The sequence below is a fragment of the Nansenia antarctica genome (assembly GCF_963989245.1).
Source record: "Nansenia antarctica genome assembly, chromosome: 2".
Lineage (NCBI taxonomy): Eukaryota > Metazoa > Chordata > Actinopteri > Argentiniformes > Microstomatidae > Nansenia > Nansenia antarctica.
The window spans coordinates 70,831,049-70,846,570 of record NC_137675.1 but is presented as its reverse complement, the minus strand read 5'-3'; the positions used below and the strand labels follow the sequence as shown (position 1 = coordinate 70,846,570).

General features: G+C 44.4%; 1 protein-coding gene across 1 annotated transcript in view; it reads right to left on the bottom strand.

Moving 5' to 3' along the window:
* The window catches only part of mrc2 (mannose receptor, C-type 2), a gene marked incomplete at both ends in the record, with an annotated part of 23,784 nt that extends 10,475 nt beyond the window's left edge, over positions 1–13,309 (bottom strand). The window contains 9 exons of the mRNA XM_080523745.1: positions 1,607–1,711; positions 1,922–2,076; positions 2,254–2,445; positions 2,635–2,778; positions 3,437–3,550; positions 3,847–4,014; positions 4,241–4,414; positions 6,192–6,620; positions 13,171–13,309. Of these exons, the coding sequence (XP_080379871.1) occupies positions 1,607–1,711; positions 1,922–2,076; positions 2,254–2,445; positions 2,635–2,778; positions 3,437–3,550; positions 3,847–4,014; positions 4,241–4,414; positions 6,192–6,620; positions 13,171–13,309 (1,620 nt within the window). The remainder of the gene's footprint in view (positions 1–1,606; positions 1,712–1,921; positions 2,077–2,253; positions 2,446–2,634; positions 2,779–3,436; positions 3,551–3,846; positions 4,015–4,240; positions 4,415–6,191; positions 6,621–13,170) is intronic.
* Between the last annotated feature and the right edge of the window lie 2,213 nt (positions 13,310–15,522).

The window sequence follows — 15,522 nt, the reverse complement described above, 5'->3', positions numbered from 1 at the left end:
AAGAGAGAAACCTCAAGGACTTACAGCTGCTGAGGCTGCTTGCTCTATGAGAATCATACTGGTGGGACAGATGGTTATGCCTTCTCTCACCACCCCCCCTTTCTCTTTCTCTCTCCCTCTCCCTACCCCCCCCTCCCTCTCTCTCTCTCTCTCCCTCTCTTTCTCTCCCACCACCGTTACTCTCAATGTCTCACAGTGATGACCTCAACCAGAGGCAAAGCGCCCCTGAAAATGGCTCTCTCGGATTACACGGATTAAAGACCTCACTGAAGGAAGGATAGATAGAGAGATGGATAGACGGACGGTTTGTTAATTGCTGTTGTGTTTTTATGTGTTAGTGACTTGACGGGTCTGGCAGAGAGAAACCACACACCACATGGCGCCCACAGTTGTGCCTTGCCAATTGACCCGTGTCACATGACCACCCAGGCTGCCACACCCTCCAGGGAGTTCTTAAATTACAGTTGCCTAAAAGCCTCTGAGCGTAATGGTCCGTCCATACAGGACCCCACTGTTCAAACACCACTGCTGAATCAGCACTATCAATTCATCCTGGACCATGTGGAAGTTAAGGATCATATGTATTACAAATCATTACTTAACTTTGGGTGTTGAATTCACTCAAAGACTCAAAGACTGATAGACATGCATCAAGGAGCATAAACACTTAATGATTGAGACATCAAGATGAGATACTGAGGCCTGTGCTTGAGGGAACATGTCCATTGAGCAGGACTGCAGAGGGTTGACAGATTGTGATAAAGGAACAACAGCCAAGCATGGGGCAAGGAGACCAAGTGTACTCAGACTGGTGTAAGATAAGGAGGGAGCTACTGGCTGTGAAATCGAGTGAGAGATGGATTCACCAGATGTGAAACTCAACACAAAAAGGCACAAAATGTGCATGTGGGTTTATTGAGTGTGTATCTTTTGCATGTGCGTGTCTACAGTGTGTATATGCTGTATCTTTGAGTTTGAAAGTGGTTGAGGAAAAAAGTTATTTCGTGTGTGTGTGTGTGCATGTGTGTGTGTGTGTGCGTGCGTGTGTCCATGTTGGGAGGGGGTTGTCTGAGGATGGGGTGTGTGTGTGTGTGTGTGTCTGTCTGTCTGACCTCCACAGCCCTGAGCAATGATTCATATGACAGGCAGGGGGTGGAGGGGGAGGGGTCCACAGGGAGGGGGGCAGGGTGTGCGGGGGTGCGCTCAAATATTTACAATATGCATTCAGAGTGCCAGTGTTCACTGTCACACATCTGGAGTAAGAACAGCGTGACACGGCAGGGACTTTGAATAGAGCCCCTTTATGGAGAGACAGACTGAGAACTGAGACAGAGTGAAGGAGAGTTAAAGGAGAAAGTTAAAACAGAAGACAGATAAAGGGAGAGACAGATGAGAGAGAATGAGAATATGACAGGCAGAGAAGATAAGAGGGAATAACGGCGGGAAGGAGAGAAAGTAAGCAGGGGTCAGAGAAAGAGAGAGAGAGAGACAGAGAGAGAGAGAGAGACAGAGAGAGAGAGAGAGAGAGAGAGAGAGAGAGAGAGAGAGAGAGAGAGAGAGAGAGAGAGAGAGAGAGAGAGAAAGAGAGATAATATATAGCTCATACTGGTTTGCAGCCATGGTCCTGTGTCTGTCCTTCCCTCTTCTGGGCAGCTTTTTTACAGATGGAGGGCAGGGTCAGATTACAGGGGCTGTCATTCCAGCGACCATCCTGCAAACACACACCACACACACACACACACACACACACACACACACACACACACACACACACACACACCCAAGCACACGCACACACCCACCCACCCACACACACACAGGACACAGCTGCTAAATATAAACAAACAGAAAGCTTGCTGGCATTGAAAATGCATTACTGTGAGATGATTAAGGATCTAGACTAGAGGTCGGGGTCACTCACGGGTCCCCAGATGGTGACACAGTCCTCCTGGACGTTGCGGAAGTTGTTGGGCTCGAAGGGGTGCCAGTAGGTGAAGATAACGGGTGTGTGGTCGGTCCACTGGAAGTCCATCTGCATGGCCATGTCATGGAGCCCGATCCACAGCTCCTCCACATCTAACAGAGGATAAAACAAAAAAGCCAGCTCGATTGTTTCATTCAGAATTTTAGCATACAGAGAATCGAAATCATATGAAATGCCTAAACTGTCAATTGTTGTGGTGCTCGTTGCAACACGCAACAACATGTCTTTTGGGGATATGTACAGTAAGTCTACTGTATCAGATTGGGCACCTTTCTTCAGGTTGCGGATGATGAACTCCAGCTCGGGCAGGGTGTGTATGCTGACCAGGTTAGCGTCCATCTTCTGACAGACCTTCTGCGCCGCCTCCCAGTCTGTGGACTCTGGCGTCAGCCTGTAGCAGCCCGTCTGGAAGGCCTGCCACCCCACGGCACACTCATACTTCTCATCGTCCACCCACGAGTCTGCCCAGGAGGACGTAGAAATACATCACACAGAACGGAAAGGAAAAGGAATGTTTACAGTGACACAGCAGGGAGGGGGGTAACCAGTGGCAACACACTAATCAGTGAATGAGTTCACTTTCCTTGGAAGAGCTAAACACTAAAGCTGAGGGGTCTGACTGCCGTGGGAGAGACTCATCGTGGACTGACCAGTGGTGAAGGGATCCAGTGTTGCGTTGGGTCTCTTCTTGCAGACGTACGGCAGAGCTTCAGAACAGTCTCGGTTCTGCCAGCGGCCAGACGACTCTGTCCTGATGACAGCACAGTTCTCCTCATCCTCATGGTTGGGCTGTTCTGTGATAGGGAGATAACCGTCATCTTCAGGGTAGACTGAGGTTGGAGCACTTGGTCCCTTCCACTATGTCTAACCCAGTGTGTGTGTTTTGTATTTTGTAGTGTTGAGTTTTTTTTGTTTTTTTTACTTTTTTACTTCAGTTTCAGCAACTTGTACAATCATGTCATGTTTTGTCTACTGTTTTTTCCATTCTTTTAGCTGTACACATATTATGGTCTATGAATGTGGTTCAAAGTGTGTGTGTGTGTGTGTGTGTGTGTGTGTGTGTGTGTGTGTGTGTGTGTGTGTGTGTGTGTGTGTGTGTGTGTGTGTGTGAATGCAATGCAGGAGCACATCTATTTGAGGTGAGTCTTGGATACAGAGATATATGAATCAAGATGTGTGGAAGGATTCACTGTATTAATATGGACATGACAGGGCTCCATCTTTTTTCTTTTTGGAGTCTCAAGTGTTTTTTTAAAGGTATGGTTTTGTAATCCTGTTTTATCGGAATCAGGGCACACCCGCTAAAGAGACCTCGGTCTCAGTGTGTCGCCCTGAAGAAATACAGGTTACATCAAAATATCAGAAGTAGAGCAGTGGTTCTCCCTGTAGACTGTGAGATGTAGTGCAAGAGGATGACTGAGTGGGGTGGGGTCACAGACTCTGTCCACTCACCAGCCTCCCAGTTAAGGTATTTGAGTGGCGAGGAGTCGCCCCACTGCCAGCCCCCGTTGATGTCCAGGTCGTTGAGGCCAATCCACAGAGCAGCACTGTAGCCCGTCAGCAGGCCTTAAGGAACAGACAGAGAGCTCTCTTTAACAGTGTATCCATCATTCCATTGATTCTATACTCTCTCCCCTTTCAAATTCTTCAAGGGGGGAGGTAAGAAGACAGGAGAGGGTCGCACTGTGTGAAGCTCTGCTAAAGATGAACAAAAACGGTAAACCAACTACGTAATAATGTGGAGGAGCCGTTTACACAACCAATATAGAGTGAGTAGTGTGAGAGTGTCGGAAGAGAGAAAATGTCCTGGGAATTCTTGTATACTCTTGTAGTACTGAGTTGTCGGCTCTGCAGCCTCTCACCGTTGATGTAGGTCTGTTCATGCAGTTTGGTGATGCTGAGAAGGTCTGCCCCCTGCTGTTGGCAGCTGATCCTAGCCTCGTTCCACGACAGCGTAGCCTGGAAGTTGAACTGATAACAGCTCTCCGTCAATGGGTCAGTGTCCCAGAACGTCTCACAGTCGTTGCTGCCTGAAGGGGAGATAGAAGGGTAGGGAGAAAACATTATTAGGCGATGACAGGTGGTGGAGAAGAATGAGAGAGTGTGGCATTGCTATTGTCAGGAGGGAGTCCATAGCGAACACTCAGACAGTAGAAGGTGAGCTGTGTGTTGTGTTGTGTTGTGCCAATGAGATGCGACAGGGCACTGCGGAGGGAGGCAGAAGGGGAGAGATGGGTGTGCGAGGAGGAGACTCACTCTTGACAGGACAGAAGCCCCAGCGTTCGTCCTTGCCGTAGTCGAAGGTGGTGGCGCACCACAGGTGGCCGTCCTCTCGGCCAATACTGGTGCAGCTGTGGAACCAGCGGCCGTCATACAGGAAAGGTAGGTAGCAGGGTCGGCCGTGAGAGTTCCCCTGGATGGTGTATATCTCTGGAGAGCAAACCCAAGAAAGACTTCAAAACCCAACATGCAGTAGCAGAGAGGCCCCACTTCCTGTCTCAAATGTACAGTGTGGATGGATAGTCTTTACTGAGCTGAGAGATCTGTTGACTCAAAGACCTGTATAATCAAACACATGCTAGAAAAAGAGAAGATGATATTGCAGGAAAGATAAGACAAAAAAGTGCACTCTTTGGGTCAGAGAAAGGTACAGCATGACAGAGTAAACAGTGAACAAAAATAAACTCCATCATGGAGAAAAAAATCATAACAATCATAGAATAGAATAGAATAGCACACTCTCATACAAAGCTGCATAAACATGCAATATACTGTTTTACAGTATGTCCCACTACAGTGTATGCAGGACCAACAAAACTATCATTTGGGGTTTTTTCACCCAAAACGAAAATCTTAGTGATTCTGTGATGTGACTGTCATGCACAAACCAAACTCCATTAAAGTATGATAGAATTCCCAGGGGTTACCACAGTAGCCTCTGCATTCCACTGGACAGTGGGGTATGGAGGTATAGGGAGAGATAGAGAGCACGAGAGAGAGACAAAGAAAGAGAGAGAGAGAGAGACAGAGAGAGAGAGAGAGAGAGAGAGAGACAGAGAGAGAGAGAGAGAGAGAGAGAGAGAGAGAGAGAGAGAGAGAGAGAGAGAGAGAGAGAGGAGAGAGAGACTGGAAAGGTGTCTGATGTTACCAAAACATACAGAGAACCAGCCAGCCAGTCAGTCCTACTTCCACGCAGGGCCCATGGAAAGTAGGGCATATGTGTTAAAAGAGGGGGGAAAGGCAAGGTCTAGAAAGTTATTTCCCTCTTTTCCCTGTGCTCTGTTCCACCACTGGATGGCTGGCTGGCTGGCTCATGTCAAGCTGCTACACTGGTGACTAATGTTAGTGGCATTCTTTCTCCAGCACTGTTGACTTCAGAAAGAAACTTTGAGGATTTGCCAGTAAAAAGTTAAAAACATCATGTCAATTGCCTTGCCACACAAATAGGAAAGGAAAGGAAGGAGAGGGGGGACAAAGAAGAAAGTAAAATAGTGGGAGTCTCAACTTGTGGGATATCTGGTTTTAATTGCAGTCAGGCAGACCACATTCACGTGAGATCATTATTGCTCTGACTCAGCCTAGCAGTGGAGGTTGTCAATGGACTTAAAAAAAATTCATACTGTAGGATAGCTGAATGGATATTACCCACACATACCGTAAAAACACTTCGCTTCTAGACCAAACCGCCCTTAAGCTGGGGTTGCGAAAGTTCTCGGTCCCATATAAACACAAACATATACGAGGGCAAGGACAATCCAATGTTTACTTGAGTTTACAAACAGAGTGTTTTCCGTGGCAGTCTGGCTGGAAGGCAGCCAGTACTCAACAGAGAGATGCCCTGGGCAACACATTGCTATATGCGTCTGAACAGATACAGCTGTTAGCCTCCACAGCAAACATGCTACCTGCCTCTGTGACCCCTGTACACAGTTGACAGACAGTGAAGCTTATTGGGTGGGAAACAAGAGTTGAACGCATGCCGACGGTACTTGGAACAGTCTAATAAAGCTATTTCTGTTGGCTGTCTCCCTTGAACTGTCAAACCGCTGTTTTGTTGCTCCATACAAAAACAATGAAATGAAGAATGTTATTTTTACTTGTCAACAAGATAAAGAGTTGTGATAAAAAATTCTAAACACGACACAATGATTAGCTGTTACTCGCCCACAGGAATGTCAATCTAAACCATACTATAAGTCTAACTCACCACGGTATGATTTGGCGCACAGGTCCTGCTCGTCCCCGTAGAGCCTCCATTTGAGCCCCTCTGCTGGGGGCTTGGCCACGGAGGACTCCGCTGAGCCGTTAGCAGGAGCCGGAGGCGAGGGTGAGGGCAGGTATGCGTTGAGGCTCTCGAGCACCGTAGCGCAGTGCCAGGTCCAGCGTACCTGGGGAGGCTCCCGGTCACAGGGGTACACGCCCAGCGGAGAGCCCTCCCCCCTGGAGCTGCTGTTGCCTACCGTCAGGCCCAGGCAGAGGGAGGAGTGCATGTTGAGTAGGCGGCCCCGGGTCACCCACTTCCAGCGCTGGGCGGCATCCTTGCAGGAGGCCGACAGGAGCAGGGAGTTCCCCAGAACCCCGAGGCAGCCCTGGGCGCCCTCATGGAAGAAGGCGAACACGTCAGGGCTGTCGGGCTCTGGACAGCCAGAGGGGGAAAAACAAAGGCAGCAGTCAATGACACAGTTCCACAAAGTATTCCATTTTAGCTGATAATGTGGAGAGCAGAGCAGCGACACAATCAATATGTGTGTTAATGGATGTTCTGCTGGGCTAGGACAAGCGACTTTACAGCTTGGTGTGGTGCCATTGAAAAGCTGATCTCCCTGCTGGGATTCATAGCTCTTTTCATCCCCTCTCTCATTTCCATGACTACCGCGTAATTTAATTTGTGCGTTCAAAGACCTAATGAGACTCACTCAGAGAGAGTCAGACCTATTTCACTGAGGTTATGTGTCTAGACAGGTGTCGATTGTAGAGAGGCTGCTGCTTTGAAAACATGTTTGTTCATGTGGCCATCAATGCGAGGGTTGATAATCATCAGAGTCTATTTGTTATTTCCGTCTGAATCTGAGATATTTACCCCATCTCAGTAGTCTGACCTGGAATGGCCTTTCTCCTCAGGGGGAGTTTGTGGTCTGAATGTGAGGGAAGTTTGGCTGATGTGAGATTACGGCGGTCTGAGGGTTTGAGGGATTCTGGTGATGAAGTTTATCATGAGAACTTGTTGAGAGGGAAGAGGGCATAACACAGTAGGATAACTGAAAGGGTTTCTGATGTCAATACCATATTTAAAAATTTAGCAGCTTCCCTCAGTGTTACTCTTGTTAATACGATACACATTTAGCAGATACCCTGACCCAATTATGCAATGGGTCCCACCACCATTAAGCTGTTAGAAAACATTTTAAAGATTGTACTATAGCTGTTTCATGCAGCTTTGTCATTCAGAATAATGAGTGACACTGCAACTTTGCTCGGCTGCAAGGATATTACGAGCATCGAGTGGATAACTATCTATGTATTTTCAAGGAGACATAAGTAATCACTTACACTATGTATACATGCAAACCCTGTATTGAGAATGCTGACAAAAAGAGGGAGAGGGAGAAAGTTAGATCTTCAGCTATAAGCTAGAAGATACTGGCTGAACTCCAGCCACAATGACTGGAATGTCGGGAACAAAACCCAACACCCTTCCAAAAACCAGTGTGGTTTTCTCTTATCCCCATTTCTCCAAGCATTTCTTTTATTTTCTCTGCAAGGAGGGATAAGGGGATTGGGAGGTTATGGCCAGGCAATCTGAGAGTGTGAATGCTGAGAGTCTGAATGAGAGAAAAAGGGCTGAGCATTACAGATAGAGCTGAGAGAGAGGAAGGGGGGGGGGGGGGGGGGGGGGGGCGATAGAGAGAAAGAGAGAGAGAGAGAGAGAGAGTGAGAGGGGGGGAGAGAAAAAACTGAAGAGGGGAAGTGCAGCTGTGACTCTAAATTAAGGTGCTGTTAAGAAAAGAAAGAAAAAAATCCCCCAAACAATCCCAAAAACAAACAGAAGCCCTCCTCGCTGAACTGGGGTCCAGAAGAGAGAAATAGAGATTGAGACCCTCAGCATTCCTACTCCACGGGCCCCTTAGAGGGGCCAGGATGTGGGGAAGGTGGGTGAACACACGGCGTTTGGCTAAAAACAGAGCTCTGGTATGGGGGCACTTCAGTCCACACAGAGAACGACAACCCGGACTAAAGCCCTCTTCAAGTCACCTAATCAGCCTAGTGTAGCCCTCTCCCAGGACTACCAAAGCTTCCCTTACTGCACAATACAGACACCAAAGACAATACAAACTCTTTCAGAGTCCCCTATTATCCAGCCCTGTAATCAGTGTAGCACTTCTCTCTGTCTCCTTCGACCTCTGCGGCTACGATTTGGAGAACTAATGTCAGCTTGTGGCTCGGTGGGTTTCCAGACTCTGGAAACGCAGTTACGAAACACAATGGCTGAGTGGTTCCGCAGAGCTCTGAGGACTCCCATTGGCAGGGCTTTGTACAGTGTAATCAGATATAATTACCCCCCCAGCTCTGCTGCCTTCTCATTCTAGCACCCTGTTGTTAGGCCTGTTTACCGTCGACTAATTGTGATGCAATAAAGAGTCGAGTCAAAAGACCTTTTCTCGCTTGGCAAGGATGCACTTCTGGAAAAAATCTTTAAATCAGATCACTGAGGTACAAAAACAGAGGGCCACTTCCCAACAGACTAAAAAGCAACTCAATGGCTTAACTGTGTGACAAGTATGCCTTTCCATGAGTCTATGATTCCACTCGTATTAACGTAACATAATCCATAACAGACTGAGATTAAAAAACTGTTTCCATGGACTCGTTTATTTGTAGGGAACTCATTGTCAGCCATTTCCACTAAATGTCAATAATAATGTGTTCAATAATAACCGTTCTAGGTTATTCAGGAAGTCTCATCCCACTGCAAAGGTAGAGTGTGTCCTGTTATTGTCATATATGAACCCTGTCAATCAGACAGGTCAGTGAGCACCTATTTCACATAATTGTTATTTTCTGTACACCAAAACATGTAGATATCTTCCAATCCTACAATCATGCAGTCCCTGCTGTTGTTTGTCTCCCAACAGACCACCTACACCAGCTGTGAGAAGATTATGGGAGGAATTGTACCTTTCTGCAGAACCTATCAGAACCCTGAACACTAACCCTAACCCTCTATTGATTATGAAGATTCACATAGCAGATCGTCCTCTGAGGTCAGTGAGACATTCCCATCCCCAGCTTCCCATTGTGTGTGATTTCAATACCATGTGTGTTCATTTGAAGCACAAGGATTACACAATGATGATTTTGGCCATGATAGTCCTTGGTTTGGGAAGACATAACAGTTTGGTGGGAGGACTTTTAAAATGCAGTCTGATGTCATTGAGCCTATTGTCATTATGAGAATTGGAGCCACTTCAAAAAGGGTACTAATTTGTTGTTTTCAAGTCAGAAATAGCACAATAGACCTTGATTTTCAATGCATACAGGTTTTTTTCCCTCACATTTCTTGAAACAGTATTAAACTTTTCAAAACAGTTAATATGTTCCCACGTTTGCCAAAACAGCACATTTATTTTGCAAAATGCACTATAGCACTAACAATTACATGAGAAAATCAGATAGTATCCTTTATCATCTAATGATAAGTTCAATCCACCATTCATTTGATAATGACACACTAAATAGTAACTATAACCATCAATAAGCATTGCAGGTTGGACAACTTTCAAGGTGAAAAAACAATACTAATTTCACTCCGCAGACATTTTCTTTTACCATAGTACTGTGCCTGTTATATGAGAGAATATGACTGCTAACTATAAATCTAAATCACTATTCAGAATCAAGCAGGTTACAACAACAAAAATAGAATTACTGTAGAACACTGTAACAACAAAAACATTTACGGTAATCTATTCTTTCCTGTCTGCCAGGCCACATGCTATGTTACTAATGACCTATTTCATTTGTGATAGACTGATTGTTAGTTGAACTGTTGAGTGTTGAGAGTTTACATGTATGGAATAGATATTCATTACAGTATAATGAGAGAAATAGCTATATGCCGTAAGGAAATAATTCAGCTTTGTTTGTCAACACTTCCTTAATTGATTTCTGTGTCTTATGTAGAGTTGTGTCTGTTTCGCAAAAAGCTTTACATTTGCATTTTGTGTGAAAGCAAAGAGAAATGACTAACTGTTTTACAGAAAATGTTACTGTTGCTCATTTATATTATTTCTGTTGACAAACAGTCGGGAAAAACTATAAATCATCGGTCTGACTTTAAATAAATAAAGCTTAAATAAAGCCTTCATTAAGCCAACATATTATATTACATAAAGGGTGATTACATCTTGTGCGTTGCAAAATGTGTTGCAAAAAATTTGCCACACATACAGCATAACATTTGCTTTTTAATGATTTCGGAATAATGATGCCATTCTGTAATACTTCATTTAAATGAGGCCATCAATATCAATACATATCAGTGCTAGTAACCTATATAGCATACAGTATTGCCTGTTAGCTGTGTTTGAACTGTTGAACAGAAAAAGAGCAAAACTTCAAACACAATTCCTGAGGCAGACTAAAATGTATGTTCTATGTGGACACTCTTGGTAAATATGGTAAGGCAAAAAGCCAAGTTCAACATCAACACACCACCAACATTACATGGGAAAGTACAGCCACCACAACAGCACCACTAGTCTGATACCCAAGCCCCCCACCTCCATTCCCTGCCTGGTTACCCTGCTCAGCCCAAGCCTGTTTCCTGCTGACGAAGAGAGAACCTTCAACCTGCAGCCAAGAGCAACAGACACAATGAGCCAAGAGAGGCTGAGATCGTCCCAGAACCTCCACCATCTTCTCCTAGTTGGGCCAGTGTCTGGATCAGGTCTCCCTGGGTGTAGGCACTGAGCTGGGGGACAGAGCTTGAGGGCCAAGGAGCCAGTGGAGGGTATTCCATGTTGGAGGCCCTAGAAGCCCTGTTGAAGTAGTTCTCCAGTCTCCAAATTGTGATAACAAAACGTGTATTCTATTATAGATGTTATGGAAAAGAGGAGTACAAGTCAATGTGTCTGTTATTACTGCAGATAAGACCAAACAGTGATTATGGATTTAGGGTAAGGACCCATGAATACACTGAGGTGTGGTCGAGCCAAAGGATTGTCCTTGAACCGTCTTTATTTTGACAGATGTTTGAGATAAAAATAAGATCTTTACGGGTCAGAGCTATAAAACAGAATATCCCTTTGTCCTGTAAAAACAGCAACCAACAAATACACAGGAAATTCCACCCTCTTGTGTTTGTTTCTTTTCTGTTTTATGATGGTTCACTCAAGCCTCTGAGGCCAGCAGTGTGGTGGGCTCCATGGGTTCACCTTTATGGTGGGGGAGGAGAGGAAGAAGCAGGAGGGGGGGGGGGGGGTCTTCTAAGGACAGAGCTTCTCTGCATCCTGTACAGCCACAGATGACCACAGATTGAGTAGAGATACTAATGTTCTTAAAATCACTGCACAATTTCAAGGGTAGGAAAGACCCGAGAGAGAAAGGGAATGACACAGGGAGAAAGCTGAGAGAGAGAGAGAGAGAGAGAGAGAGAGAGTGCTGAGCCATACATACTGTATAGAGCTGAGCGACAGAGAGAGATACCAATCATAGGTGATAATTGTAATACTCATCATTGCATGTTATTAAAAGGTCTGCTGGATCATGTAAACGTCTCATAGATAGCATAATTACTCCTGCCTCACCTAGTATCTTGTTCTCTGGGTTGGTAAACTCTTGAGGTACCTTAAGAGTCTCACCAAATTGGGTAAATCTGCTTTTAGTATGTGTGCACCCACACTACTGGAAAAATCTACAAAATAAATTACAGATTGTTCTGGTGCCGCTCAGGCAACTTAAATACTGGTTGAGGACCTGTTTGATGTAAAATGTTCAATGCTGTTGTCTATAATGTTGTAATCTCAATGTGACTCCCATTGAAAATCTTCAAACAATTCAAACAACAACAAAGTGGTCTCCCTGCCACTTATTTGGATAAACAGCTGAGGGATGGGGCTGGAGAAACGAAACCACTAGACTCATAGATTGAGCTGTGGACTGACCATCCATTAGATCAAAATGATAGTTTTAACCATGTTTCGGAGCTATCAGTGCTTATTTACAATTTAATTTACAAACAATTGTCTTAATCTTAAATGTTGGGTTCTGATGGGGTAAGACAGTTGAACAAAGCTTGTGAGACATTTCGAAGTTATATTCTTCAAGAATCAATATATACTATATCAATAATTTAAAACTCCCAAAATTGATGTACCAATCCGAGATTGTGCCACTTTCATAATGAGTGGTCATTGGTCATCATATATTGATTTATTATTAGAATGACGTTATTATCATACCCTTGTTGGCCTGTCTACTAATAATGTAGGTCTCGAATGAGTACAAACAGAAAAGAAAGGAAATCTTTTCCCCCCCACTGTTAAGTTCACAAATCGTATTAGGGTTCTATGTTCTATCATCACTCCTTTATTCGTGTTGCCCTTAGTTCATTCATCCATAAAACCACATCTCTACTTCATGCAGGCCTTTACTGGCGGATGGGTCAGTGTTCAATGAGGTCACTACTAGTACCGTGTCAGTTTGCTCACACTGTTGCAAGAAAAAAAAGACACTGAGATGGACTTGACTGCATGAGTTAATTGTATAACAGGATGTAAAGGTCACATCTGCCCGCGGGGTGCCAAATCTATGCAACGCGTCAGCCTGTGCCATCTTGAAAGGCAAAAGTAGAGCACTACAAATTCTCCAGTTTGAAGTCGAGTGGATCCCATAGGCTTTACGCTATAGCACTCAGTAAAAGAGAAAACATCAAATAAGCGTAAACCCTCCCCCCCTCCTCTCTCCTATCTCCCCACATCTGGTTCCACTCAGAATTCGGACCTTCGTGGCATTCCATTGCATGCCCGATTTGGGATAAAGTACTTTTACAATTCAACAACGTTTGGAATACGCGAACTAAGTTACATTTAGACACAATAAGACCGCGTCCACGAGTCTGTCGAGAGTTTTTAGTTGTTTTTTTTTCATGAGAAAGTCGACCTTCTTCACGGAAAAACAACACCTACCTGAATGGCCCTTCCAGATTGCAGATGTTCCAGACTTTAGTTCCAGACTAAAGATGAATAAATATAAAGTGCATTTGTAAAAGTATAGGCATTTTTTCCATGTTCCCCTTGAATCTTTGTTTCGGTCGCTGCGTTGCATGCCCACTGCTTCGAAAACTGTAAATCGGAGCAAATGACGGTGTGCTTTTCTTTCGGGAAGGATGGATGGAGTGGCGAGTGTGTGGAGGGAGAGTACAGCAGAGTGGCTCTGTGTGTCTTTTAGCGCGTCAGTTAATGAGTCCAAAATGAATGGAGAGAGCAGACGCTGCGTCACCGCACACAACCCGCCTCTCATAGGCTACACATCTATAGGCCTAGTTATGCATGAGACAGTAGGCTACTTCAAATTATTTCAGGTTTGCAACAATGATGCCTTGCCTTTAAAAGATGCTCTTCTGATGTCACTTTGCAATCCGAAATTCAATCCCTGCCTCAAATATCAACTGCAATATGTATGCTATTAGTTTGACGAGACAGGGTACAGTAGAGTAGTAGAGTAGGCACTTAGGCAAAGTATATTAGGGTTATGTTATGTGTAAGTTGTGTATTTTAAGGACGATCTCGGTGGTAGGTCTATGTGTATGCATGTATGTTTGATCCAAAGACAGTGGGATCTATGATACCACGTTTGGAACTTTCCAGAAATCCAAATCCAGCTCATAAACATGGGTGCAAATAGAGACATGTGGTGGCTTCTTGGCCTCTACAGATGAGAAGAATGCCTTTTGGATCATTTGAGGTCTATGTTGCCACGTTATGCTGTCCTATTGTCATGAATGTCTGCATTTGCATATAGTTTCACATGGCTCCCCTGAAGTCAGTTTGTGTGTGTGTGTGCGTGTGTGTGTGTGTGTGTGTGTGTGTGTGTGTGTGTGTGTGTGTGTGTGTGTGTGTGTGTGTGTGTGTGTGTGTTATGGGAAGTGTGGCAGAGGGGAAATGATCCAATCTGGGAAATGCTATGATGAAGGCATCACTTAACAATTCCACATCCACTGATACAGAGGTGTGTGGACATAAAACCAATGTCACAGATGTGTTCCATTTCGGTTTATCATCCACTAGCTCTAGCATACCCTCTTTGGGCTAGCAACATGCATCGCCATGGGCCCTGTGTCCCCCCCTACTGATCATTATTGATCCCTGTGGCTTTGATTGTACACACACAACCAAACTAGATCAGTGACACGCACACAGACACAAACAGACCCCCCCCCCCCCCCCCCCCCCCACACACACACACACACACACACACACAAAAGGTGGAGGGCAGTATCAACCCTACTCCACTACATACTTAAGATCACTCAGTGTTATCTCACTTATTCACTTACACAACATTTATAAACCAAAACATTTAAATCTCCAATCTTCAGTGTGGATGGTGAAACCTGGAGAGGTGAAATCCTTGTTCAAGGATGGCACCCCCATACACTCACAGCCTATGATTAATACCGTATAGGATTTATCACTACTTAAATGGTCAATCTGGTATTCAAACAACAACAAAGTGGTCACCCCTTATTTGATGAACCCTAACCCGAAGCTAATGAGACATTTATAAGTTATTCAAGTATTTCAAGAATCAATGGCTTCATATCATACATTTACAAGATCATACAAGATTTCCCCTTTAGACTGCCCCTTCCCCTTTTGCTCAATCGCATTTGTAGAAAACCGAAGAATCACATGTGACACTTTCAGCAAAATAGTAATTTCTCCTTGCTTTCACTCAAAATGCAAATGTTATGCACCATTTTTCAAAACAGTTAAATATAACTCTCTACATAAGACACAAATAAATGAAGTAAGTATTGACAAGCAAAACTGAATTATTGCATAACAGCATATAGTTATTTCTTCTATTATAGTAAATTATTGTAAACTCGCATCGTTTAACAGTTCAACTAATAATCAGCCCGTAATCACAAATGAATTAGGTCATCAGTAAAGTAGCATCTAGCCTGGCAGACAGGAGAATAGATTAGCCTACTCTAAATGTTTTTCTGCAGTGCACGTTTTCCATCTGTTTTCAAATGAAAGTTGTTCAGCCTGCAATGCATTTTGATGGTTATAGTTACTATTTATTGTGTCATTATTAAATTAATGGTGGATTGACCTTTTCATTAGATGACAAAGGATACTGTGTTGATGTACTGACGGTTTGAGTTACGCATTTAGTGCACTACTCTACAGTAGCGGATTTAGCAAAAGCACTGTGGTGGTTTGGCAGACATGTTAACTGCTTTTAAAAGTTGAATACGGTTTTTAAAAATGTGCTCAAGCAATCGATAAAAACTGTAATGGTTAGTGAAC